This window comes from Octodon degus, unplaced genomic scaffold (assembly GCF_000260255.1).
Source record: "Octodon degus isolate 3935 unplaced genomic scaffold, OctDeg1.0 scaffold00155, whole genome shotgun sequence".
Taxonomy (NCBI): domain Eukaryota; kingdom Metazoa; phylum Chordata; class Mammalia; order Rodentia; family Octodontidae; genus Octodon; species Octodon degus.
This window is the reverse complement of record NW_004524731.1, coordinates 3589618-3617165: the sequence shown is the minus strand read 5'-3', so window position 1 is coordinate 3617165 and position 27548 is coordinate 3589618. Positions and strand designations below refer to the sequence as shown.

General features: G+C 46.9%; 1 protein-coding gene across 1 annotated transcript in view; it reads right to left on the bottom strand.

Annotated features, from left to right (window-relative positions):
* Positions 1 to 27548, bottom strand: part of Csmd1 (CUB and Sushi multiple domains 1) — a 1642653-nt gene that overhangs the window by 790444 nt on the left and 824661 nt on the right. The window contains exon 4 of the mRNA XM_012517218.2: positions 10464 to 10658. Within this exon, the coding sequence (XP_012372672.2) occupies positions 10464 to 10658 (195 nt within the window). The remainder of the gene's footprint in view (positions 1 to 10463; positions 10659 to 27548) is intronic.

Sequence of the window (27548 nt, the reverse complement as noted above, 5' to 3'; positions counted from 1 at the left end):
CTGTGTTTCCTCCCATTGCTCAAAAACTGAAAAGAATGATGTTACTCTACATGCCAGTTCTTAATATTAGGATTTAATAATTAAGTAGGGAAAAATAAATCTGAATAGTAAGCTATTTAAATCATGGGCAGAGCTAGTGAGATAGCTCAGCAGATTGAAGCACCTACTTAGGCCAGTGCAGGGGCCGACCTTCAACCCTCAGCACCACATGCCACGCCAGCCCCACCCCTGGGCATACTGAGCCTGCCACAGAATCCAGACATAGTGGTGCACGCCTGTAATCCCTGAGCTGGGGAGGCTGGAAACAGGAGGATAGCTGAGCTGCATAGTGAGGCCCTGTAACAACCAAATGCATTATAAATGAATAAGCAGATATCATGAGCAACAGCACCCTTCACTCCCTGGCTCTGATGTCTTCTCCTTCCTGCCATTGTCCCTGCAGGCTATTGTGACCCCCACATGGTCACCTGGAAAAACACATCCTTTGAAGGACCAGCAGTGCCCAGGGCCATGCTGAGCCATAAAAGAAGGAGAAGGAGAAGGAGAAGAAGAAGGAGGAGGAGGAGGAGGAGGTCAGGATAACGAGGAAGAACGCGGGGATGCTCCTCCTGGAGAAACGCCTGAATGCGATCTCACCCCTGAGGAACAGGCCACTCAGCGCAGGTCTTCTGCACGAGGGAAGTCTCAAGGCCAACAGTGCCGCTGGCTGCGCCCCTGCATGCCGACCAAGCCCACGGCATGCGTGCTTGTGTAAGGTGCACAGCACTGGCTGAACACAGCGTGAGTGTGTCACCAGGATCAGCAGGCTGTCACCCAGAAGGCTTCAATCAAGCAAGCGAAGAAGAACCAATGGGACTCTTCTCTGTACTAGAAACACACACACACACACACACACACACACACACACGCACGCACACACCCTAGGGGTTCCTCTGCTGGTGAAAATGACAAATGAAGCTCTGTGACACAGACAAACATCAAGTGCGCGGAGGGGGCTGCTGCTGTGACGTCACTGTTCAGGAGCGGTGCTGCCAGAAGTCCTAGAACTCGGTTACTGCAACTCTTGGGAAGCGAAGACTATGCTCATTTTATTTCTTAGAACTACGTCAGCCCGCAGTGCTGAAATTCATTTGCATCTCTCCTAGAGATGCTACATCTGCACATTTATGAGGATCAGAGCATTGATTTTTCTTTGTGATCCAGTTATCCAAATCAATAAAAAACTGCATCTTTCAAATGATTTTATTTAATGCCTTATGAAATCTTATTATTGGTATTATGAAAAGCAAAATGCTAATAGAAGTATGCTAATCTATAATATGATGAAAGTATCTGCATATGGTTTTAATTGAAGAAATAGTTGGTGATAGAAAAGATAAATGTCTAATTGTAAAATCAACCCTGACTTTATCAGACACATAACTGCAAGTTAGCAAAAGACTTGCCATGAAAGAATAAAAAGAAACCCCCTTGACTAGCAGAGCAATTGCTAAAAAAAAAGGTTCTACTAGATGAGGCGCATATGAATTAGGGCGTTTTCACGCAGGGAGAACACGGGAACACTGATCCACAGCTCTCACAGGTGTATTTCATCTCTTAGAAAGCTACACATTTGTGAGAAAAAAATCATTAGCACCTAAATTAAAGGACAGAATAACAAGGAGACAAATTTCATGGACAAACCCCAAGAATGATCAAAAAAGATAAAGAGGGTCCCAGCATACTTGCTGGGGGAAAGCTGCAAGAGGAGGAGGTGGCAGTCATGAAGAGGTATGTGCCAAATGTAGGAGCATCCAACTCCAGGAGATACATTTTGTTTTATTTTTTATTTGTTTTATATAAAATAAAAATATATCATGTTCACAACTTTCATACAATTGATGACATAGAGAGCAGTAAAGATTGCCTGCATTAAAGCACCTACAAGCAGGTGCATGGGCTGGGGGTTCCATCCCTGGGCCTGCTGTGCCGGCCCCGCCCCTGGGCATGCTGAGATGGCAGTTGAGACAGGGTGTGGTGGCGCGAGCCTGTAATCCCAGCTCTTGGGAGGCTGCAAACAGGTGGATCGCTACAAGTCTGAACACCCTGCAGACCCTTCCCTAAAAAATACAAAAAAATAAAAATAAAAAAGATTGTCGTGTGTGTCATATATACACACATCAAAAAAGTCTCACTGAATTAAAAAACAAAATGAAGGATCAAGAACAGTAGTCTGAAACCTACTCATAGCATTTTAGGACTTAACAAATATCAAGTGTGAAATTTCAGACCACAGCAGTGCTGAAAACAAAAAAATGATAAATACAAGAGCACAGTTTTCACATTGAAAACAGTAAAAGCTACATAACCAAAATCCAAACCTAAACATTACTACATAGAAAAGAAAAAAAATCAAATCAAGCAGCAGATCAGAGGCAAAATGAAGATTTATCAATTAAATATCTATTTTAAAGAAATATCTAGAATATAACAAAAAAGTGATATTTATCAATGAGATTTCTTAGTTTTCTTTCATAATTCTCTAGAATTAGAAGATAATTTACCATTTATCAATGGGAATGTGATTTAAAAAATTTTATCTTTAAAATAATTACAGAACTTAAGAATAAGTATTTTATAGACATTTTCCAAAACTACGATGTATAGTATAAAATACCTTTTCCTTTTTTAGTGCATGGTTTCCCTAATTTCCCCATATTCAAATTGATAAGGACTTTAGCATCAACTACACTGAATTCTAATCTTGGAGAAAATTTATTTCTAAGTCAATAAGCCATACAGCCAGGACAAAGGGTTACTTATGATCCATGAAAACAATTGTGTTCCTGAGGCACAAATCATGGAACCATTGAAATTACCAGCTGAGGACTAGCCAAATAACTCAGTGGATTAAAGCACCTGCAGGCAGGCGCAGGGGCCAGGGGTTTGATCCCCGGGCCTGCCGTGCTGACCCCCCACCCCTGGGGTGCACTGAGATGGCAATTGAGACTGGGTATGTTGGTGCACACCTATAATCCCAGATCTTGGAAGGCTGCAATCAGACAGATCACTACAAGTCTGATCTAGTGGTGGGACCCTGAACACCCTGTAGACCCTTCCCTAAAATACAAAAAAAAAGAAAAAGAGAAAAGAAAAAGAAATTACCAGTTGGACCAAACTGAAGATAACCCAATCAACTGATAGATGAATTCTTATATAGCATATTGTTGGATTTTGCTTCCTAATCCACTCTGCCAGTGGATTATCATTCTATTTCTTCTATTTGGCGACTTGAGTCCATTTATATTGATGGTTATAATTGAGATGTAATGACTTACGTTTGACATGTTATTTACCTGCTGTTGTATATCTCTTTTTCCTCTTGTGTCTAATTGCTTGTCCTATTTGGTGGGTTCTTTCCAATATCCTTCATGGAGCTGTGATCATTTTGATCCTTCCCTAGAATATCTTCTAGTAGTCTGTGTAGAGTTGGCTTTGTCATCATAAAATCCTTTAGTTGTTCTTTGTCATGGAAGTATTTCACTTCTCCATTAAACTTGAAAGAGAATTTTGTAGGGTATATCAGTCTGGGTTGGAATTTCGTTTCTTGCAAGACTTGTAGTACTTCACTTCATACTCTTCTTGACCTGAAGTTTGTGAAGAGAAATCTGCCATTATTCTGATGGGTTTCCCTTTAAATGTGATCTGATTCTTTTCTCTAGCAGCTGTTAGTGTACTGTTCCCGTGCTGAATTTCTGGGATCTTGATTATTACATGTTTGGGTGTGTTTTTAATTGGGTTGATATTATTTGGCATTCTATATGCTTCAGTTACCTGGATGTCAGATTGATGCCCCGTATTTGGGAAGTTTTCTACTATTACTTCTGCTCATATTCATTTCATATCATTTGTATTGACTCCTCCTCATTGATGCCTATTAGTCTCACATTGTTCATCTTGCATCATTTTGCAGATGTTGAATTATTTTCCCTACATCCTAGTTGTTTTTAAGAGATCTTTTCTTACCTTTTCACTAATTCCACCAGAATCTTCAAGGTCTGAAAGCCTATTTTCACTTCTGTTCAAACAGTTTTGATAGCTCATGATTGAGGCTTTAATTTCCTGTATAGCACTATGAATCTGCTTCTAATTTGTTCTTATATTACTCATTCAAGGATTCCACCATTTTTCTATTCTCCATTTTTTCCTTGCTAGTGTGTTCTTTTTTTTTTTTTTTTTCCGGAACTGGGGATTGAACTCAGGCCCTTGTGCTTGCCAGGCAAGTGCTTATTCTACTGAGCCATCTCCCCGGCCCCTATCACTATCTTCTTTAGAAGAGCACTTAATAGTTCTTTTATTATAGCTATCATTTCTTTTTTTACTTCAGAAATTATTTCTGATCTGATTTCCTCTATACTTTTCTACAGTTGTTTCTTTCCTTCCAGTGCTATTATTTCAGAGATTTCAGGTGTGTGACTTCCAGTTTCTTCTGTGCTGTTGTCTCCTGCATTTGTTCTGGGTGGGCTCGGGGCCTGAGAATGCATCTTACTCCTCCTCTCTGCCATTTTGCATAGCACTGTCTTCTGACCTTTGATATAGGTCTTTGCTGCAGTTATTACCTGAGCACCAGGTCCAGATCTACCAAGTGCAGACTCATCCAGGTGGGTGTGGCTGGGGCCTGGCTGCTGTGCTCCACTCTGCCTGCTGCAGCCCCTGGAGGTGAACCCGCTGTGCCACTCTGGAAGGATGTTCTGCTCCTGGATCAGCTGGGTGGGTCTTGCCTCTAGCTTCTCTTCAGGGAGTTCTGCTGCAGGGTTCCACATCAGGCCTGTCTTTATTTATTTATTTATTTATTTATCTATTTATTTACGTGGAACCAGGGATTGAACTATGCCCTTGCACTTGCCAGGCAAGCGCTTATTCTACTGAGCCATCTCCCCGGCCCCACACCAGGCCTGTCTGCTGGAGGAAGTCCCACACACATGCCTGGACTGGGTGCTGGCTGGAGTGAGGATCCAGAAGGCTCCTGGTGCTCCCTCTCACACTGCAATAAGTTTTAACAGACATGAAAAATCTCATGGGCAATAATACAATTGTAGTGCGGAACTTTAACGCACCATTGAAACAGAGAGGTAGATTAAGTAAGCAAAAGTCAGCAAAGAAATAACAAAAGTAAACCAAGCTTGTTGGACTCAGCACACCTTTACGAAGTGTTCCACCAAACATCAGAATCCACATTCTTCTTAGGTGCACATGGGACCTTTTGCAAAATAAGCTATATGCAAGCATATAGTGCATGGTCAAATTAATGCAGTGAATTAAAATTGTCCCACATGTAGTCTCTGATCGTAGTTCAATGAAATTAGAAATTTTGACAAAAGAAATCGCAAAAACTCCATAAACACATGAAAATTAAATAATACCTTCATGAACAATCAATGGACTACAGATGAAACTAAAGAAAAAAAAATTAAACAATATTTACAATAAAACAAAAATGTAGATATAACTTATTGGAACCTGTAGGACAAAGGAAAGCAGTCCTAATGGTGAAAATTATGGCACTAAATTCATATATCAGGAAAATAAAAATGAGCCCAAATAAACAAACTGCCTTCAAAAATCTTTACTCTTACAGGATGGAAAACACAGAAGAAATGGACAGAATTCTAGATATATACAAGTTACCAAAGCTGAATCAAGAAAACATAAAAATTCTAAATAATCCAATATCAGTTAATGATATTGAAAATGTAATCAAAACTTACCAACAAAGAAAAGATCAGGTCCTAATGGATTCATAGATGAATTCTACAAGAAATTCAGAGAAGATTTAATGCCAATTCTTCTCAAATTCTACAATGAAATGGAAAGGGAAACAATTCTCTCAAACACATTACAGGATACAAGGTTTACCTTGATAGCAAAACTAGAGAAGGAACAAACCAAAAAAGAGAACTACAGTCCAATCCCACCAATGAACATAGATGCAAAAAATCCTCAATAAAATACTAGCAAACACAGTACAGCAAGTCATCAAGATTACACATCACGACCCAGTAGGACCATCCCATAAATGGAAGCCTGTACAAATCAATACGTACAAATCAACAAATGTGATACTCCACATCAACAAAGCCAAAGACAAAAATGTCTCATAGTCATTTCAATGGATGTAGAAAAATCTTTTGACAAAGTCCAACATTCACTCATCATAAAAAACCCTATAGAAAATTGAAATAAATGGTCACTATCTTAATCTGACAAAAACCATCTATGGCAAACCAACAGCCAACAACATCTTGAATGGACAAGTAAATGGAAGGTTTAACTTTGAAATGAGGAACAAGACAAGGACGCCCACTGTCATCACTCCTATTCAATATAGTTCTGGAAATATTAGCGATAGTAATTAGACAAGGGGGAGAATAATTGGAAAAGAAGACGTTAAGTTACCATTACCTGTGGACGACATGATACTCTGCAGAGAGAACTCTAAAAACTTCACTAAATTGTTGCAGACTTAAAAACCAAATTCAGCTGTGTAGCTACATAAATGTCAGCACACAAACGTAACATTCTTGTACACAAACAACAATCTCACTGAAAGAGAAATTAGGGAAACCACATCCTTCACAATAGCATCTAAAAATACTGAAATACTTAGGGATCAAACTAGTGAAGATAGTATAAGATCCGTATGTTTTAAATTTCAGTATTCTGAAAAAGGAGTTCAAAGAACATATCAAAAAATGGAAAGATATTCCTTGCTCGTGGATAGGAAGAACCAACATGCTGGAAATGCCCATACTTCCAAAATTGTTATACAGATTTAATGAAATCCTGATCAAGATACCATTAGAATACTTCATAGAGCTAGACAAAGCATTCTGAAATTCACCTGGAACCAGAAGAGACCTAGAATATGAAAAGCAATTTTGGACAACAAAGCAAAGCCAGGAAGCATCATAATTTCTAACTTGAAATCATACTACAAAGCTACTATGATAAAATCAGCATGGTACTTGGAAAAATAAAACAGACCTGAGGATCAATGGAATAGATTAGAATATGCAGATGCAATTACAAACACACTTAGACACTTTATCTTTGACAAGAGTCAAACATTTTCACTGGAAGAACAGTAACCTCTTTCACTAAATGGTTCTGGAAAACTGGTGTTTCACATGCCAAGGACTAAAATTAGACCCATGTTTATCTCTATGACATGGAGGATAGATTTAAATATTAAAACAGAAATACCAATTATACTTAAAAAAAGGTGCTAGAAATCTTGAAGATATAGGGGTAGGCACAGAGTTTATGAATAAAAACCAAACTGCCCAGGGAATGCTTCTAAGAATGAACAACTGGGATCTATCTTACTGAGAAGTTCTTGCACATCAAAAGAAATCAACAAAGTAAAATGAAAATGCGCAAATTGGTACAAAGTTTCAGTTGACTTCCCCTCAGACAAGGGACTTCCATCTAGAGCATATAAACAATTTTTGAAAAGTGAGGTCCCCCGTAAGTCAAAGTCCCAATTAAGAAATGGGCAACTGAGATGCATACAGATGCATACTTCTCAGATGAAGAAGTAGAAATAGAAAATAAGTATATGAAAAAATTTCAACACCATTGGTCATTTGTGAAATGCAAATTAAAATAACAGTGAGATTCCATCTCACCCCAGAAGGAATGGCTATTCTCAAGAAGTCAATCAATAACAAATGCTGGAGGGGATTTAGGGATAAGAGGAACATTCCCTACTCTTAGTAGGCATATACACTGGGGTGACCACTGTGGAAACTGGTGTGGACATTCCTCAAAACCTAAGATTAGAGGTCCATTCAGCCCAGCTCTTCCCCTCCTGGGTATTTTTCTAGAAGAACTGAAAAACCTCAGACCTCAGCAATGTATGTGTACCCATGTTTATAGCAGCACAAGTTGTCATGGCCTAATCTGGGATACAGCCCACATGCCGGTCAACCAAGGAATGGATAAAAAAGAGATGGTATTATTATACGATGGAGTATTCCTCAGCCTTAAATACAGGTAACCTTGAGGCCTTTATATATAAGTGGATATCCCTCCAGACTGCATTCATAAGTGAACTAACTCAGACCCACATGTGTAAACATGATATTGCCTCCTTAGTGTAAAAATTGAATGAGTAAATAAAATTTGAAAGCTATAACGAAGGTGAAAGATGCTGTTCAAGGGATAGGAACAAATGGGATAAGGCAAAGGAGAAAAGAAAGAAAGAGAGAAAAATGTATGTATATACACAGACTATCTTGGATGATCGTATTGCTGATTTTTGCTTGTCTATTGAAAGGAAAGTTAGTGGTTAAATTTTCATTCTTTTTTTTTCAGACAAATTTTGCATGTTTATAGCTGATAATCTAAACAAGGAACCTGAAGACAATGATAAACAATACAATAACCCTCGTTAAATTCCTATTATGTTTTTTTTTATTGAAGTTCTGCATCATTTCTCATGGTGTTTTTATTATTATTTTATTCTCTAAAAATTGGTGGGTTTTAAGAAATTCCACAGTCAATAAAACTTTTACTTGAATAATTATAAATCTGGCCCAAAGTTTAGATTTCACAAATTGGCAAGTTTTCTGTGAGTAAGGAGGAGAAGGTGCTGCAGGACAGAAGTCCAGGTGGGATCAGGGTTGATGCACTCCAGGGCAACACAGGGACCAGCACACCTGCTGGCAGCCTGCGTGGGCTTCACTCCAGGGCGTGGGTGGCCCGACCCATGGGCCTGAGACCGAGGGCAGGCCCAGAGGAGGAGCCTGTGCTTCTAAGTCCAGCCGGCCCTGCACTGTGCAAAGCTGGGCTTCTGGGATGCGGGGACACTCCGGAGGCGACGGGCCCTTTAGCTGGGGCCAGGGGTCACAGAGCACAGCATTAACCGTGTCTCACACACTGTGATTTTTTGCTGTGGCACCAAGGTAGATAGCTCAGGGCAGGTATGCCACGGTGCTCTGGCCTCAGGGAGAAGGACTGGGGGAAGGCAGGGTGAGGGCTGAGCTTAGACCTAGCTCACTTAGGAGCTCGGAGCAGGTCTGGATGCAAAGGGCGAGCGTGAGAACTGGGGGAGATGAGGAGTGGGGGTGCAGGTAAGCAGAGCAAAACCAGGGCCAGGGCCTTGGCTGCCGCTCTCGAGGACTGGGGCCAGAGCTGGTGGGAGGCTGGATGTGCAGGCCATGGTGGCCCTGACAACACCAAGTCAGATAGTCATGAAGGCAAAGGACACTGAGAGGGAAATGAACACGTTAGGAGTGGCGGAAGGAAAGGAGCAGCCCCGGGAGAGGACCAGGGATTTGCAACATACCCCCAGGACTTCTGTTGGGCTCAAGGCCACTTTCTGCATACTCTACCCCCCTACTCTTCCCTCTGCAGGCTGGGGACAGCCTATGGAGCACCCAGCATTTCCATGCAGGACCTAAGTCATGCCACTTGTGTGACTAGCGACCCACCCACGGGTGAGGTGCAGCGGGGGTGCCATGCATCCTGTGACTGTGGTAGTCCGGAGCACCAGTGTGGCACTTGGAGGACGGTCAGCCTCACAGAGGTCTCAGGAAAGCATCACACTAAGAACGGGTGAGTATTCATGAAGTAGCACATATTCAGCAAAGACATGCTGAGGTGTGCGTGCAGCGCTACGTAGGGATGCAGACTCGAGGTCGCGCACGGATTCAAGGCCAGGCTGCAGCTTGCGGCTGAGCCCTTTGCACGCCACCTCTTGTCACTGCTGGGAGGCCGACATCTGTTTACTGGGAGGTGACCACACTCACTGTGGCACTGGTTGGGAGAATCGGCTTCACGCAACCGCAGAGCTCAGCACATTCTGGCGTTTCACTGAGGCCCCAGTAAATGTCAGATACATTTTGGGAAGCCACAAGGTGAATATTTCTTAGGACAGTCAAAATGTAAGGCTCAAAATACACTTCCATAAAGATTGAAGAAAATAAAAATGATTTTATAAGAAATTCCCAACATTGCCAAGATGGAGGAAAAAGAAAGCCCAGCCTGTACAGTCACAGAAACGAGCAGTGGGAACCGTGCGCTCACCTCGGGTCACCCCACCCACTGCAAACGCCCTTGTGCTGCAAGCATCCTTAAAGATAAAATTCAATTACAGCGGGAAGTTCTTAATTTTTGAGAAGGAAGCATTTCGAGCAAGAACCTGTAGATCCATGACATATCCATGCACAAAGTCCTGAAACACTGTGGCAGAACTGTGTGAAGTTTGAGAAGTGGAAAGAAGAAAAGTTTGAGATATTTTGGGTATATAAGAACGAGTCACTTGTTAGTGAACTATGACAATGGCTTCTTCCCAAACACATCTCGGTATTTTGGAAACCCAGGGAGCTGGCATCTGAGGGCCCAGCTCAGGACGTCCTTTTTTCTTCTACCTGGAAATTGCCCACCAGAGCCGCGGTCACACCCTCACCCCTGGAACATACCTCTGCAGAGAGGAGCTGGGAAGTCCCAGGTCGCGCCGTTGCCGGGGCTGACGATGCATGTCAGGATGGCATGCCCTTCCAGCACGTAGCCCGAGAGGCAGCTGTACCGGATCTTGTCTCCTATGTTGAATCTGGTTCCGTGGAGAACTCCTTTCAGTATTTCCCCAGGATTCCCACATGTGTGGCTAGGTAAAACTGTTAAAAAGAGAAAAGAAAAAAAATTGAATTTCTTTTAAGAGCCATTTATATCACAAAATAGGTATCACTTTTGAACTAATAAAATTATCCAATGTCTGGCATTGATAAACTGTTAAACTGTGCCTAAGATATGAACAGAAAATATTGTCAAGTTCTAGAATATCTTCACTATAATACTTTTGTAACCTTTTTTAACTGTGTGAATAAATGCATTTTGCTAAAAGAGAAGAACTGATTCCTGCTTAGATTCAGGGGTCTTGACTCCTAGGTGACTCTTGCAGTGGTGTGCTAAACATACCAATGTAAGGAGCAGTCAGACACAACAGCAGGGTGCAGAGCTGAAGAACTGAGCAGAAACACACACACACACACACACACACACACGCACGCACGCACGCATGCACCCATGCATGCACGCACACACACACACACAGGCACACACACGCACCTCACTTCCAGTTCACTCCCAGGCCTCTGGGACTTGCGCAGTGCCCCTTCCACACCACCAATCAATGCTCAAACAATATCCGGTAGATGAAATTTGCATTCAGAAATGAACTGAACTATCTCATTCATTAATCTATTGCTGTTGGAAAAAATGCGCCACACTCATAATCCAGGCGTAGGCTTTGCACACTCACAGGATCTGATTCAATAGGCTTTAACTGAGTTTATCAGCGATTCCCTCACTGCAGTCATGTGCAGCCCCAAACCGGCCTCGATGGGGCTCCTTCCCAACCCCCTTACTCTTCTCCTTAACGATGTTCTCTAACTCAACTGCACTGAGACCTAAACAACCTGACACAACTCTTTGGCCACAGAACAGGATCAGAAGACGAATTTATCCATTTTTAAGCAGAATGGAAATAACCCAATGCTCCAGCTGCTTCCAGAGTAGCAGATGCTGACAGTCTACAAGGAGAAAGAAGTCTCTTCCTCTGCCATATCTGTGTGTAGTAGCACAGACACTGTCAAATCAATTTGGAGGCTCCGCAGGACAGCAGGACAGAACTCCCGTGTGGTCGGCCAGCGCTGCCCTGGGCGTGCATGCGACTGAGTGTGCAGGGAGGCAGGTGTGGCACTGCGGTCCTCACTGCCACAGTGTGCAAAGGGTTCGTCGGTGGACGGGTGAGGGAGTCTGGTCATGTACAGGGGAGTGTGACTCAGCCACCATGCTTGGATGGTGGTGCCACTCTCGTCCTTTAGAACCACATGGTGGCCTGGAGGACACTGTGGTTCAAGGAATGTGTGGGGCATGCAGAGAGAACTGCCACATGCTCTTATTCCCTCGTTTAACTGAAAGTCATTCTTCTTTTCACTAGTTATTAGTAACTCTTTTTACTATCAGGTACATAATCACTATAGAACACATAAATTGTGACTCTAGGGATAAGAGTTATCCATATAAGTTGATCAGATATTTTTAAAACTGCCAAGAATTGTGAAAGGGGGTTGGGGAAATAGCTTGGCCATCCAAGCACCTGCCTGGCATACTTAGGGGCCCGGGTTCAATCCCCGGTACTGCATGCTGTGCCTGCCCCAGAACACAGGCACCCTGAGGTGGTCACCGAAACCAGGCCTGATGGCGCACGCCTGTAATCCCAGAGCTGGGGAGGCTGACACAGGAGAATCACTGTGAATCTGAGCTGCATAGTAAGGCCCTTTACCAAATAAATAAATAAATAAATAAATAAATAAATGAAAAATAAATCTTAAAAAAAAAAAGCACTGTGAAAGGAATCACTGGCATTAATGGAAAAATTGAAATGGCTCATTCAGAAGATTGAATTTAGTTTTACTGCATTTTAATCCATTTTGCTGCTGCAAACAGCAAGAAAGTATTTTTAAATTAACTCCAACACAGACAGTGTAATTACCTATTGCCCAGAAACACCCACGTAGCACTAATCTATGGTGCCACAGAAATAGATGTCAGACCACGAGGCGCCGGGGCCCGTGGACACGCACCACAGCCCGCCGTCCTCCGCCAGGGCCTGCGGATGCGCTCTGCAGCCCGCTGCCCTCCGCCCATTTGCTGCACCTAAATAGAAGTACAGCCAGAAGAAATAAGACACTTCCCGGTGCCACTGCTTTCCCTGGAGGTGTAGGAGTGTACTGACATACATTTTTGTGGCAAAATTATGAATGAATCCAAGTGTCTCCTGAAGTAGGCCGTGAGAAGAAACCTCTCTAAGCACCCAGGGCTGAAGATGGTGGACAGAACCGAACCCTTAAGACTGAGACATAAAAAATATTTTTTTATTGAAAATTAGCAACAAGACTGAAACTTTAATGAGAAAAATGAATGTCAGTGCCACAAGTAGAGAGTGTTAAAAAGTATGGATGGAGAGCGTGGCTGTCCCAGGCCAGGCACCCCTTGAACGTCACTGCGCCCTAAGTGACTGCCCTTTCCCAGGTTAGGGATTCCCCTGCAAGACATCTCCATCCTTCTGGGCCACAGGTAGCCAACTCCATCCTTCCGGGCCACAGGTGGCCAACTCCATCCTTCCGGGCCACAGGTGGCCAACTCCGGGGCTTGTAGATTACCTCACTTCCTGCTTTCATTCTGTCTGCCGAGGATGTTCCCACCTTAACTTTTTGACACCTAATTATAGTAGAATTTAAAAATAAGCAGATCTCACTCCAAGTCTGTGAAAGGCAAGAGGCGGCGTTCAAGGGATGCACGTGGCAGGAGAGGAGGAGAGAGTCAGGTCTCCTCTTCACCCCCCTTAGCCACCATCTACCAAAAGCGTCTCCTCCTTGGCATTTATGTGCAGGGAGGTGTGAGGCTAAGGGAGGCGGGGCAGGTCTGGGAGCGCCTGCGCACTCCAGCCTGCCGTGAGTCTGTGCTGCGAGTCGCTGAGGACACTTCTCTAGGTCCTGCCGCCCATCTCTCCTACTTACTTAAATGCTAAATTAATCCTCTTTGATCCTCCTTGAACTATGTGCTGTCTTTCTCATAGAGGCTTCAGGTGGACTGGGGAGGCGCCCAGGTCACCTGGGGCCACCAGGGCCTGGGGTCTTCACTAGCTCTTAGCAAGCACCTGCCAAAAACTTGTTTGCTCAACTGAGTGGCAAAAGTGACTGTTAATGTGGTACCACCCCGTAATCTCCTAGGTACATCACGACCAAGATTCACACAGCGCACAGCCAGTGGGAAGAGAGAAACAGCATATTTTTCAAGAGCAATCGGACAAAATACACGGTAACAATCAATGTACTCCCATAACTGGCCACATGTGTCGGTGGGCATTAGAGTCGTAAAGTGAGTGCAAGCATTGCTCGCCCTTCAGTGTGCAGTGAGTGATCCACATGAGGCACTCCCACAACAGTGGAACATAATAGTGTGTTCTCGTCAAATTCACGGTCTTTGAACTTTTCTAGGTAGCACATATGCATTCCAAGCAGAAAATTTCAAAAGATCTTTGCCATAAACGGATTAAAGTCAGATAACTTAGAGTGCGTGAGAACTACCTTTTAAGAGCACAGGTTGGTGGCCCAAAGTTACAGCCTTGACATCTAGGGATTGAGGGATTTTTCTTTTGTAGGGGGACTTAAACCCAGGACTTTATGCTTGCTAAGCAAGCACTGTGCCATTGAGCTAAATCCCCAGCTTCAGGATTGAGGATTTTTAATTGCAACTGTTTTACTTATTTATTTATTTTCTGTATTTTAGGGAAGGGTCTACAGGGTGTTCAGGGTCTCAGTACTAGATCAGAGTGATAGTGATCTGCCTATTTATAGCCTCCCAAGTGCTGGGATTACAGGCGTGCGCCACCACACCCAGTCTCAAATGCTGTCTCAGTGTGCCCTGGGGGCGGGGCTGCCACAGCAGGTCCAGGGATTGAGCCCCCAGCCCCTGCACCTGCTTGCAGGTGCTTTAATCTGCTGAGCTATTTGGCCAGCCCTTATTTTTTTTTATTTCAGTATGAATAATGTCAAATGCACACAGCTATAACTGAAGTCAAATTAGAAAATTTAATTCCTGCTACAAAAAAACAGAACACCAAAATGCTCATGTTACAAAGCCATCAGTAATTTCACAAATTAATGGTTTATAAAGTTGTAAAATAGAGATTATAATAGTTCCATGGAACAGATTGAGGGTGGGCATGGTGGTGTGCACCTGTAATCCCAGCTCTTGGGAGGCTGTAAACAGGCGGATCACTACAAGTGTGATCTAGTAGTGAGACCCTGAACACCCTGTAGACACTTCCCTAAAAAACAGAAAAAAATTAAAATAGTTGAAATTAAAAATCCTCAGTCCTGAAGCTGGGATGAGGGTTCAGGTATCTATCAATTCCCAACAGAGCAAACTGGTGGATGAGAAAGAAATTCAAGTCAAGCAGTTTCAAATTAATTTCAAAAAAATGGTCATTTCTGCCCATGTCACTAATTTCTTCATCCAGTTCCCTTGAAGGTGCCAAATGCCCCAGTGTCTCCCAGGGGGAGGGGACACACTGAGTACCTAGTAAGGACTTGCTGAGTTGGCTTGAACTCTACCCTCAGTTCTCTTTAATCCTTCCTAAGCAGCGTTCCCGCCTTCCTGGAGACGCTACAAGAACAGACATCTGGCTTAGGCCTTGGGAATTCTGCTCTCGGGGAAGACATTTGGCACACTGAAAAGGACTCCCCCTGAGGGCAGCCTGGGTCCAGGACTGCCTCTCAAGACAGCGGTCCACCCAGCCCACAAATGCAAGCTCACACCTAGCACATCACACATGGCTGTCGCCCGTGGATTGGTGGAAGTTCCCGCCCTCCCACGTCCGCTCTGGCTGGGCTGTCACCCTGATTACACTGGTGGAAATTCCCGCTCTCCCACTTTTGCTCTGGTAGGTACATATGCTCACAACCCAGTGACTTCCCTGGGCTATCACATCAACTTTAACCTAGCGGCTCAAACGATTAGACAAATGTCACATCAAATCGCTTTCCACAAAGGAAAAGTGAAAACAGGAAACAAGAAAATACAGCATTAACATTCTGTACGCCGTGGACAAAAGCAGCAAAAGGAAGTCTAAAGTTCATGGAGGAGCTGCGGCCTTTAGCAGCATGGTCCAGTCCTGGGGTTTCCTTAGCTGCTCTGGCTCAGGAACTCGCTCCCCAGGGCTTCTGCGGGCCCTTCCTTTGCACCCTGCCTTTCCTGCGGCTTCTGGGCTTTGGGGAATCCAACTTCAAGCACCCAGCAGACAGCAGCCATCTGCGCACCCGCCCTAGCAGGTGCGTTTGCCCGTGGGCGGTACGCTGCGAAAGCCCGCCACCCCTCCCACCCTTTGGGGAAGAAGATTAGCGAACTCTTAGCACACTCTTTCCCAGAAAATTGTAAATCTAAGGCTTTCAGATCCTAAAAGCTGGCATATCTTCTTAGGACGCTGCACCACGGACTAGCAGTAAAACAGGGAGAGCAGAGGCAGCGGGATCATTGGAGAGGCAGAAGGGCTGGCCAGTGCCACGCCTGGCTCCCTGCCCTCTGCTCCAGCCTCCCTGTGCAGCCCCAGGGGTGGTCACGGCCGGTGGGTCGCGCACCCTTCCTGGAGAGCTATGGGCGCAGGGGAGGAAGAGCGGAGCGGGTGGGCGCGGAGCCTGGCTCACGCTGGGGCGCGGCGGGGACGCCCATGCGAAGCTCAGCGTGTCCAGGGCTCACGCAGAGTCGCAGGCGTCGAACGCAGCGACCGAGCCTGTGCTCCCGCCCGAGAGAGAGACGCGCAGTGTGAGACACGTTCTCCATGTGCTTGATCCCAGGGCCCGGGGGCTGGCGGCGAGCGCGCTCTCCGAGTGCCCCACTTCTGGTTTATTTTCTCAATTCTAAAACATCATGCAGATTTTAAGATAATAAGTGAATTTCCAACATATACAGAGATTCGGATATACCCCAGCTTGCCAACGCATGAAACTAGGAAGATATACACATATCAGGATCAGCCTGGGCCTCAAAACGGACTCTAATTGAAATGGAATATAAATATATATAAAGGTGAAAGATAAGTAAGTTCCTTATCAATACTAATTCTAATTAATCTTCTGCTCTATTATGGCAATTGGCGACATGCAAAACAGTGTGCCAGATGACACGTAGGTTATAATATATGTGTGTGTACATATATATGTGCTATTATTATCATCCCTATTTTGTTGAGCAAACTGATCGAGATAGCTTGTGTGCCTTTTTGTGGCAAATCAGCTGTGCGCTTTGGTGACAGGGCCTGAGTACCACGGACCCAAGTTTCTGTAAGCCCTCTGTAAAGGTCTTTCCTGAAAATGTAGGCAGCGCTCACAGAGGAAGCAAGGTTAGAAAGCCACGCCATCCCAGCACTCACAATATAGTTTGCTTGCTGCAATACAGAGACACACAGGGTTTTGAGAACTGTAAAGGTTCTTCCTACAAAAACAAGGTCAATATTGTTGTCTGGCTTTTTACAAATTTATTTCCAGGTTGCCAATTGAATTTGCTCGGTAGGAAAAAGCTGCAAGACAGACGTGGCAAGGTGAGCATAAGAGAAACTCTTGGAAAATGGTTCTGCAACCTAAGGGCTGGGTACGGAGCTGCTTTCCGTGGCCACCGGGAGACCCTTGAGGCCACTGATAGGAGCACACCAGCGCCTGTTGCAGAGTTGTCCATCCATGTAGAGGAGGGGTGGGGGTGGGGAGCAGCCGCTGTCACTTGAATCTTCAGGTCTTCCAGGTCCCTGTGTTGGGGGCTTGGTCACCTGCCTGGGTCACTACTGAAAAGTCCTACAGTCTCTAGCCCATGGGGCCGGAGGACACACGTGTAGAGAGGCTGGGTCCTTACAGGGCCCTTGGGGCCTGAACCCGCCTCTCACTCTCTTTGCCAACCGTTGCCCCCATGTGCTGCCTGGCCATGGACAAAGCCACACCGTCAGGCTACCATGGGCAAGAGCTCGGCTTGAGAGCAAATCACCCTCTCCTGTCTTAGGTTGTTTACTGCGGATGTTTTGTCACCATGACAAATCCAAGTACCACAAGCATGAAGCACGTTTCAGTATGTGAACGGTGAAACGACCCTGTTGTCTTACACTTGGGCATCGCTGGCTGGCCTCTGCATGAGGTACAAATCTGAAATGGATAACTTGTCTCAGCAGCACTAAAGGGGAACCAGGAGCAGCCTGGTGCTGTCCACACTAAATAGTCCAGAGTTGATCCCAGTGTAAGACACGACGGGCACAATAGAGCTAAGTGGCAGATTAGCAGCAGACACCCTGCCGAAGCTTCACCAGCACCGGAGCGACCACACAGTTCCAAAACACAACCAGTACGGAACTTGCCCAAGCATGCCTTTGGGATGCAGAAATAGCCAGCAACCGCCTACGTACATGTCCAACACCTGGCATTTGATAGACCAAAACTTACCAAGTTTACAAAAATAAGCATGCAGGGACTAGGGAGATAGCTCAGTGGTCTAAGCGCATGTTTGGCAAGCACAAGGACCCAAGTTTGATCCCTGGTGCTGCATCCCATGCCTGCCCATGAACCCCAGCCCAGTGTGGTGGCACACCCCTGTAATCCCAGTGCCAGGGAGGCTGAGACAGGAGGATCACTACGGGTCTAAACTGCATAGTGAGATCCTGTATGCAATAAATAAATGATAAAAATACAATGAACAATGAGAACAACATAAATTGATCAAAAATGAGTATAATATAATAAAGCAATAATAAAATAGCTGGATGGGGTGAAGACATACACTATAAATATTAAAGTAACTGCTTAAATAATGAAGTCAAAAATTGCAACAAACAACTCACCTAAGGAGGTCAATTAACCAAAGGAAAGGAATCAATTAACCAAAAGGAAAACCTAAGAAAGAGAAAGAGAATGGCACACACAGAGCAACCAGCTACACGGCATGGGAGGGACAAGCACACCAAGACTTCGTGAAGTGTAAATGCTCTCAGCACCCGCTAACACTCAGAGGTCTTCAGACCAGATGAACGCACAACATAGTGCTGCCATTGGGACGTGCCGCACCTATGAGGAAGGACATTGAAGCACAGGACAGGAGCAGCCACACCCGCTCACACTAATCTCAAAGGCCTGTGGGCTAATTAATACCACAACCAAAGATTGGACGCAAAGCAACTCACCAGAGATAGTGAGAATGACCTGCTCATGATAAAGCACGAGTTTGGGACTAGGATATACCAATCTTCTATGTATATGTGCCTGACAATAAAGCCTTGGAACATGTGGAACACTGACAGAACTACAGAAAAGGAGATAAAGATGAGTGTGCTCAGGACCCCACCCTGTTCTCTTGAAAGCAAAGTGCCGCAGGTAGCACTCGGGAAGAGCCTCCGAGGACTCCAGATGCGAATTATAAGGTCAGCCCTGGGGCAAGCATGCGAATCAGCACGTAGATGGAAGTTGAAAGCATCCAACACTCACAGTGTAACAAGGCTGGTCTCTAACACATCATGGGAACTGCATCATCTAAACCTAGAGAAGACCAGAATTCAAATCCCCAAACCTCGAGTGCAGAGCGGAGCCGGCGTTACTCTGCCATAAAGAAGTCTAGCACCGTGTGCAGTAGTCCACAAGCCCTTCACTCAGGAAATCCTCTGGCTGCTATGGATGATCAGTTTGTCATTCTGTGCCTTAATCCTGCTTGGTGGGGAAGCCAGTCTAGGGGGCAGCAGCAAAACGAGGTACCAGGCACAGCTTGGGCTTTCAGGGCCCGGGATCTGAGAGAGCAGGAAGAAAATGCATTTGTGAATTGAAGAATCTGTCTGTCTAGTTGTCTGCCAAGGTAGAGGGTGTAGCGTGTTCGTGGAATGGTTTTCCACTCAGGCGCTACAGCACAGTGCGTGGTACACAGCCTGGGACGCCTGAGAAGGGGCTTCCTGACTCGCCAAGATGCCTCCAGGGGAGCAGACTGTGGCTCCTCTCTCCTAAGGGTGACCCCAGGTGGCAGCACATGTCCACCTCAGCATTCCAAGGCACAGATGTGGGCTCCACCTGCGCAGTCGCTGGCTCCCACAGGTGCCCAAGGAGGCATCACCATCCAGGGGGTCTGAAGATTCCCAGAAGGCTAACACAGCCCAGCCTTATCTGTGGCAACCCGTGCTGCTCCATCCCACCACAGGGTTGCTAAACGTGGGGGTGCACGCCTGTTACCCCAGCATCCTGGAGGCCGAAGGGAAGCCGGCCAGGCTGAGCTGCACAGGGAGACCGTGTCTCACAAAACCAAAGCTAAACAAAGAAGCATGTGGTGTGCACCAGTGAAGCTGGAACAGCAGTTACTTTAAAATGCAAATGAATTATTAGAAGAAAACAATTTGGGGATTGTTTATATTTATTTATCTATTTATTTATTTATTTTTAGTGTATTTAGTACAGGGTCCACAGGGCCTACAGGGTCTCACACAGATCGGACTTGTAATGATTCTCCTGCTTACAGCCCCCCAAGTGCTGGGATTACAGGCACACACCACCACGCCCAGTCTCAATCGCTTCCCAGCTAGCCCCGGACAAACCCTGTCCCTTGCACTCTGCCTAAGCAGGCGCTTTAATCCACTGAGCTATCTGGCCTTCCCGGGGATTGTTTAGTTGAGAAGAGACGAGGTGAGGAGCCAGGGTCGGCTTCCCCTTGCTGCCTGAGATCTGTCCCTCCTCTTCACAGGAGCAGCAAGGCTGCCGCTGGCTGGGATCATCCCCCTGAGATTGGGGATTGCTCAGCCACCAAGTGGGTCTGTGACTGCAGACAGCTTCTGCAGACCTCTGAGAAAGAAAAACGTTAATGGCCAAAGAAACTGAGGAAAGTGTCTTTGAAAATTTATGCTTTGGGGCTGGGGAGATGGCTCAGTGGAATAAGCGCTTCCCTGGCAAGCGCAAGGGCCTGAGTTCAATCCCCGGTTCCGCAAAAAAAGAAAAAAAAAGAAAATTTATGCTTTATTTTATTTTATTTTTTTAAAGAACTAAGTTTTTGTTATGGTTGTCCTAGTAGAATGCTGTCTTTAAACAAGCTGAATGCAAACTCCAACTCCTTGCTTGTATTTTGAACCTCAGGCACTTTGCCTCTAGAGAGCTGCAACATGGTCTGCCCGTGGCTGGTGACCACTCTCAGGGCCCACAGAGCTGGCAGGGCCTGGGCCCTCAGCCGCGGGGCCACCTGCATGCACATGTGCAGGTAGCCCCACCTGTCACTGTGTGTCCAGCGGCCTACACCAGGCAGCCCGGGATGGGAAGATCCTTCAGCCAAGCCCGGCAGACCCTGTGGGCAGGCAGGGATCAGCTGCCGATTCCCTCCCTGGAATTTTAATGTTTAAAAATTCTCCATGCAATCCTAGAATAGTCCTATTTCTCCTTTGTCAGAGTCTCGTCTTCCCGTGTTACAATTCCATGAGTATGGTCACAAAATATGGTGAAGGTTTGTATGTATATGTTAAAGCATGTGCTACAGTGGAAGATACATTGCCTTGAATCTTCCCCAAAATATCCCCTTGTCCTGTCATTCCTGCCCATTTGGGAAGTGGCTCTGGAAGTCCTCTTTCTTGAGTGTCTTTGCTTCTGCTTTCCTGGCTGCTTTGATGTCTTGAATCTATGGGAAGACTTCCCTCTCACAGTCCTTCTGCCTGGAAAAGCTAGCAGGCACCCAGAGCCCACGAGTACGGTGTCGAGGCACGCGGCACCTGGTGTTTGCATTTGGCATTGTTAGGCCTGCCTCCCACTGTGGGGGCGGGCTGCTTGAGGGCCAGGAGACTGAGATCTAGGCATTGAGCATTCCCAGGCTGCGGCCTCGTGATCCAGAGCTGCGGGCTGTGGGGCGCAGGCCCCAGGCCCGGACAGTGGAGTCAGGGACCGCTGTTGGCAGCTGCAAGGTGAGCTGACTCACGAGTAGAAGGGAGACGGGCTTTGATGTTTCCTAATGTACTAAAGGATGATTATCTGTGTGGAGAAAATGGACATCTGCTCTTACACCAGGAGTGCAAGAAGTGTTCAAGGACTTGGTCATTTAAAGAGAGCTGTCCGGGTAGACAGCTGTGGGACAGGTAGCAGCAGGTGAGGCTTTAGGGGCTCAGAGCATGGATGCGCAGGTGCTGGGGTCAGAGGGCAGGGGTAGCCAGAGAGGGAACCTGCCCTGAGGAAGGAGGCCAGGGACCACTCCAAACTCAGCATGCATTATTCTAGAAAAAAGCAAATTCAGGAGCATGTGTGCTCTGTGGGACCGAGATAGGGTATCAGCTAGCTGAGTGGTGGTGCACGCTCATCACCACAGAGCTCTGGGAAGCTGAAGCAGGAAGGTCACAGAGTGGAACCCGGCTGGCCTGGGTACTGCAGGGTAACACTGCGGCCAAATAAGTGTAAAAGAGGGTGGGGGCTCAGGTCAAAGGGTCTGGTCAGCTCCTAAGCACTGGAAAAAATGGAAAAAGGAGGTGATGAACTAAATTAGGAAGGGGGATTATCCCAAATAATTATATACTAAGTACTCAAGACTCAAACCAGCGCACATGAGATCAAAGACTAAGACAAAACCTGGGTCCACATGTGACCCACAAACTGCAGACTCTCCACACCTGTGCAGGCCACCTGCAGTCACTCAGGGGCCACTTGGAGGCAGGCAGAGGTCTTGCCTGCTTTTCCGACCTGACTCAGAGCACAGCGTTACTGACATGTCAGGATGTTCAAAAGAATAGGAGGCTGAGGTCTACCTCTTACAGAGGAACCCCACGTGCCATGGTAGTGAACTGCCTAGGAAATGCGCATCGCAGCCAGGAGAACCACGGGCAGTACCGTCTTCCATGGAAGCATAGACATAGATAGCTTAAAATAATAGCTCTACGACTTTCTTCAGGTGTTTCATGGAGATCTAGCTGTACGTATGGTTCTCCATGCGGCCTGAGGCACAGGGAAGTGATGATGGGGGAGCTGATCCATGTGCACAATCCGCGCAGAGCGATCACTTATTGTCAGTTATTGAATTCTTTTTGTGCCTTGGGCAAAACTCGCTAAACATTCCGCTGTAACCTTCTTTCTAAAGAACTTACTACTACTAGGGACTACTGGACTATATTGGATTATTTTGCTGAATTTATGCCCCTACAATATTTAAATGGCAATGGAATACCCTTCTCTGACAAAACTAAACCAAAAAAAAAAAAAAAAAAAAAAAGGGGGATACAAATGAAGGACCATTTTGTATCTGTATATACAAGGAGGATAGATATACAGCTACTTCCTCTTAATTCTATGAATAGAAAGATCTGTACTAATAGTGTTGGGACAGGATATTATGTCTGCATCTTGTACTATGAGTAACCACTTCGAAGACAATATGCAATGTATTAATTATTGAAACTGTCCTACTAATCTGCTGTCTTGTTGATATTTGTTTCTCAATAAAATTAACAAAAAAAATTATGGAAAAAAAATAAAAAAATAAAAAATAAAAGAAGCAGTGTATGTGAGCAGACAATAAAAAAAATAACAAAAAAATAAGACAGATTACGGGCATGGTGACAGCAGTTTCAGTGTGCTGGCCTGGCAAGAGAACTCCTGGGTGAGCTTCCCGTGCGTGGGAGTCCCAAGGGCTGTGATTCAGCGCTCAGGAGCAGCTCAAGCCTCCGAGCCACGGCCTGCAGGGAGCGGAGCGCGCCGCCGGCCTCTGCCGTGCTGACCTGTGTGCGGCTGGCGGGGCTGTGGCTTCTGGGTCTCGAATGCCGACCTCTGACTGCTGATTTTCAGCAGCTCCCTTGGAACAAAACGGGCACACGGATGTATTAATATACAGCGCGAGCGCTGTCTTCGTTCGGACCTCACATCATTTAACTATCATCTCAATTATTTAATAATTTAAAACTGCTTTGCATCTCCCACTGATCGTACAAGTGCATATTATTGCCCATGTGCAGGCTGAGAAGAGCCGAATGACAGCCTCTAAGGTCCAAGGACCCGGTTCTTCTCAAAAGCCCCCAGGGGTATGGGTAAGCCTTCCCAGGAGGACTAAAGAGAAGCCTGAGGTCAAGGCGCGCCTGAGCGGGAACTGGATCTGCCAGACTGGCCTGTGCCTCGCAGGCTTTCTTCTGGAAGGTGGCTTCCTCCTCCTCTGCCCCCGAGGCTGGAGGGCCTCAGCTCTGGGCAACCACGGGCAGCACAGGAGGTGGCTGGCTCTCTGCAGCTCCTGCGAAGTCCTCACAGGTCACAGGGATCATTTTGAACAAACCCCCACTGAGTGGCTGCATTAACATAGCAGGAAGGATCCCTCCGCCAGCCAGCACATCTCAGCTGCTTTGTCACCCAGGTAACAGCTACCTTCCAGTTCCTGTTGCTTCTGGTCTCTTAGGAACAGCTGGTCACTGTGATGCATGCTGCATAAACCAATACCCAATGGACAAACCTTTTTGCCTTTGTACTTTCTGCTTGCAAATCTCATATAATCCCTAGAGCACCTGAGATGGGGACCTGATATTCTGGGAATGATCCTAATCAGTGCCGGCGGATGTAAATGAATCTGTCTCCAAATCCCTGGTGTCCTTTTGGTGTTTGTGCTTATGATTGTACTAGCTGATCAGAAAATAGAATTTCCCATCTTCTCTCATATGTTTATTCTTCAGCTTTACTGAAATGTCCTGGTGCTCAAGGGGAAGTTCCAAAGCTCTAAGGCTAGATATCAGTTCATCTTCGCATGGACGTCGCTGGGATCTGTGCTCCTACATTGGAAAGAACTACTGTGGCTGAGCTAAAAATGACCCCCAAAGTCTCCTGTGTTCAAGTGCTGTTTTGGGAAAGAGGTTGGACCACAGATTGAGGGATGTGCTAGGTCCTAGGAGGGGGCATCTGGTGACCAAGTTGGGTCCCCGGTGCTCTGGAGCCTGCCCCAGTCCTCATTCTTTCTCCCGCCCCCTCATGCTCTGGTTCTAGGTGCTCTGTGTTGATCAGCTCTCTTCATGTGTGTGCCTTGGATCAGCTGACTGCAGACTCAACCCTCTGAACCTGGGATTTAAGATGCGCCTCTCCTTCTGGTAGTCCTGGGTGTCCAGTGATTTGACAGAGCAGCTGGAATTTGTGAAATAAATAAACTCACTTGATTGGAAAAGGGAAAATGGGCATCAGAGGCAGGAGAAGTCAGATGGCTCCAGCTAAGGGGTGCAGGACCCCCACCACAGCAGGCAGGAGCTTCACCAGTGCTTTGTATCAAGGCCAGGTGGAGGCCAGATAGGGGACAGGCGGGGGACCAGGTGGAGGCCAGGTGGGGGCTAGGTGGAGGACCAGGTGGAGCTACTGAGTGGGGAGGAAGAAGTGGGGGCCAGATGGAGTCACTGGGTGGGGTGGTGGCCTAGGGCTACATCTTCTCTGGCTCTTTCTCCTCTAGACCCTGGCTGCTGTGCAGCGAGCAGCTTCCCTCGGATGCCGCTGTCCATGCCATTTCTGCCTGACCACAGTCTTGCATCAGTGGGAGCCTGCTGGCTGCTTCCAAATCTCAAAGGCCAGGAGCAAGATGAGCCTCCTAAGTAAATGTGAGTGTGACTATGGAATTGAGACAGGAGATTTCCAGTAAGACAGAGAGCAAGGTTTGAGTTACGATTTCAGAGGGGTTGTTTGCACAGACTAGAACTTTTGTGGTGGGGAAAATCGAGGTAGTGCACGTCATTTGGGTACATGTTCATATTTGTATTAAAACAAATCTATTATGCTCACATATTTTGTCACAGTAATGGAAAGAAGATTAGCACAATTTTGGATCGTCTTTGTTACTATCAGAAAGCAAATCGTGGGAGTTTTAGAATGGAAAAGACCTTATGGGGCTTAAAGAAGAGTAGCCCGGGTAAAGATGGCTGAGGATGGTCAAGAGCACATCCACCTAGGCCTGCCCGGTGGCCCGGATGGGCAGCATGCACAGGGATTCTGCAGCTGCAAGGGGGCAGGCGGCTGGGTGACAGCAGCCTGGCCCTGGGTACCTGCACCTCGGTGCCGGAGGTCCAGCATCTGCCCTGAGGGTCACAGCACGCCCATTCGCCTGTTCACTTTGCAACACCCAGGACTCTGGAGGAGCAGGTAGAGTGTCCCAGGGAGGACAGTGAGCACAGGCTGGCCTTGCTCCTTTGGTTAGATGGGCACACAGAAGGAAAGCAAACCCTCCTCTTGGCATGACTCACGTTTGGTAGAAGAAACAACATAGAAACTTACTCCTGAAAATATGAAGGCAAGCGCTTAAGTGCTTCTTGGGAATCAGGAAAGAGGATGAAAAGTGCTTCCAAAACCTGGTGACTGATTTATGACGTGCGAACCGCGAGCCCCGCAGCAACCTAATAGAGGGCACCCAGCGCGGGCAGCGGCTCTTCACTCCCTCGGCTTCCTCCCAAGATGGGAAGGCCCTGCTTCACTTCTGCGGCCAGTGAGTGCTGTAGGAGTGCGCGCTGCCGCTTCTGGAGGACTTATTTGAAGCGAGACAGGCGTGCGCTGCCTGCCCCGCAGACGTGCGCCCTGAGCAGGCGAGGAAGGCCGCCACGGGAGCCTGGAAAACTCAGAGGACCCAAGGTGCACAGGAGGCGTGAGAGACTGCAAGCTGCAGAGGGGTTGGGCGCCCAGCCTGCTCCGCTCCGGACCGCCAGGCTCCTCCTGCTCCCTGAGCTCGTGCACGCTATCAGAGTGGCTGCCACAAGGCTGAATAAAAGCGAAATTCAAAAAGTTGGGAGTGAGCGTGAGGCTTAAGCAATGAGAGTCCAGCCCTCGTGCTCTGACCGCCGGGAGAGGGGACAGGAGACCCTGTTCACCACCTGCTCCTGGAGGCCGCGCTCGGGTGAGCCAGGATCCCTGACCGCAGGATGATCAGCTCCGGCGCTTGCGAAGCGGCCGCTGCAGGGCCCGACGAACCTCGCTGCGTGCCTGGGGCTCCCGAAGCATAAATTCTTGCTTGTGTTTCCCAATCTAATTTATTTTATATGATGTTTACTTCCAGGAAAAATGCACACATATTTATGGTTCAGTTTTCCAAGACTTGGGCACAGGGTTGGAGATCATCCGAACAAGATGCTGCGCCAGTGAGGGATCAACCTCGATCGTCTTACTGAGCGCGCCCGCACCAGATGGCCTTCTCCTCTGGAGCGGTGCGCTGGGGGCCGGCACTGCGAAGCCAAGATTCCAGGTGTGTGCCACGCACCGGGTGGAGGGCAGCCTCGGGCTGGGCAGGGGACTCCACTGCAGTCCTTAGAATCGCTTGTGGCAGACGGTGCTCCTGCCCAGTCCACAGCTGCCAGGGAGAGGGCCCCACAGGTGGGCACCACCATGCCCGAAGCACAGGCTCTTTCCACAGTGTCTGAGCTTCCTACAGGGAGAAGCATCAGGCCGCGTGCTTGTACATTCGAGTTCTGGAAGTGTCCTACGAAGTCAAAGCTACGAGATAATGCAGGGACACGGCCATTCTAACCAGGAGAGTGTGTTTCAAATCACCTGTGTGTGGTCTCCCAGGGAAGAGACGCTGCCGTTTCTTAAACTTGTTCTCTGTGGGGTCCTGCTTGCAGGCCTGGACCTGGTCTCCAGCTCCAGAAGGGGCCTCTTAGGTTAGGCTCAGGGGTACGGATCACATCACACCAGAGGGGATGTGGGTGTCCTGCCTCTGGGAGATCTGCCCTAACATGGCCTGGACTTCTCAGCGCTCGCAGTGTGCCCTGCTGTGCAGACGGGCTGCAGCGGGTAGCAGAGGCTGAATGCCAGTCTCCTCCAGGGATGCAGACCTCCAGTGAGCCTTCTTTCCAGGGCGCTGGAAATGCCTGTTTTTTTTTTTTTTTTTTTTTTTAACAACACAGCATGGATACCTATTTACTTCATCTCACATCAGCATAATCCTTCATGGCATGCTTTATCTGCCAGCATAGACCCCACAGTGAGTCAGGGCACTGCCCACATAGGACAGATTCCAGGTAGGGCACAACA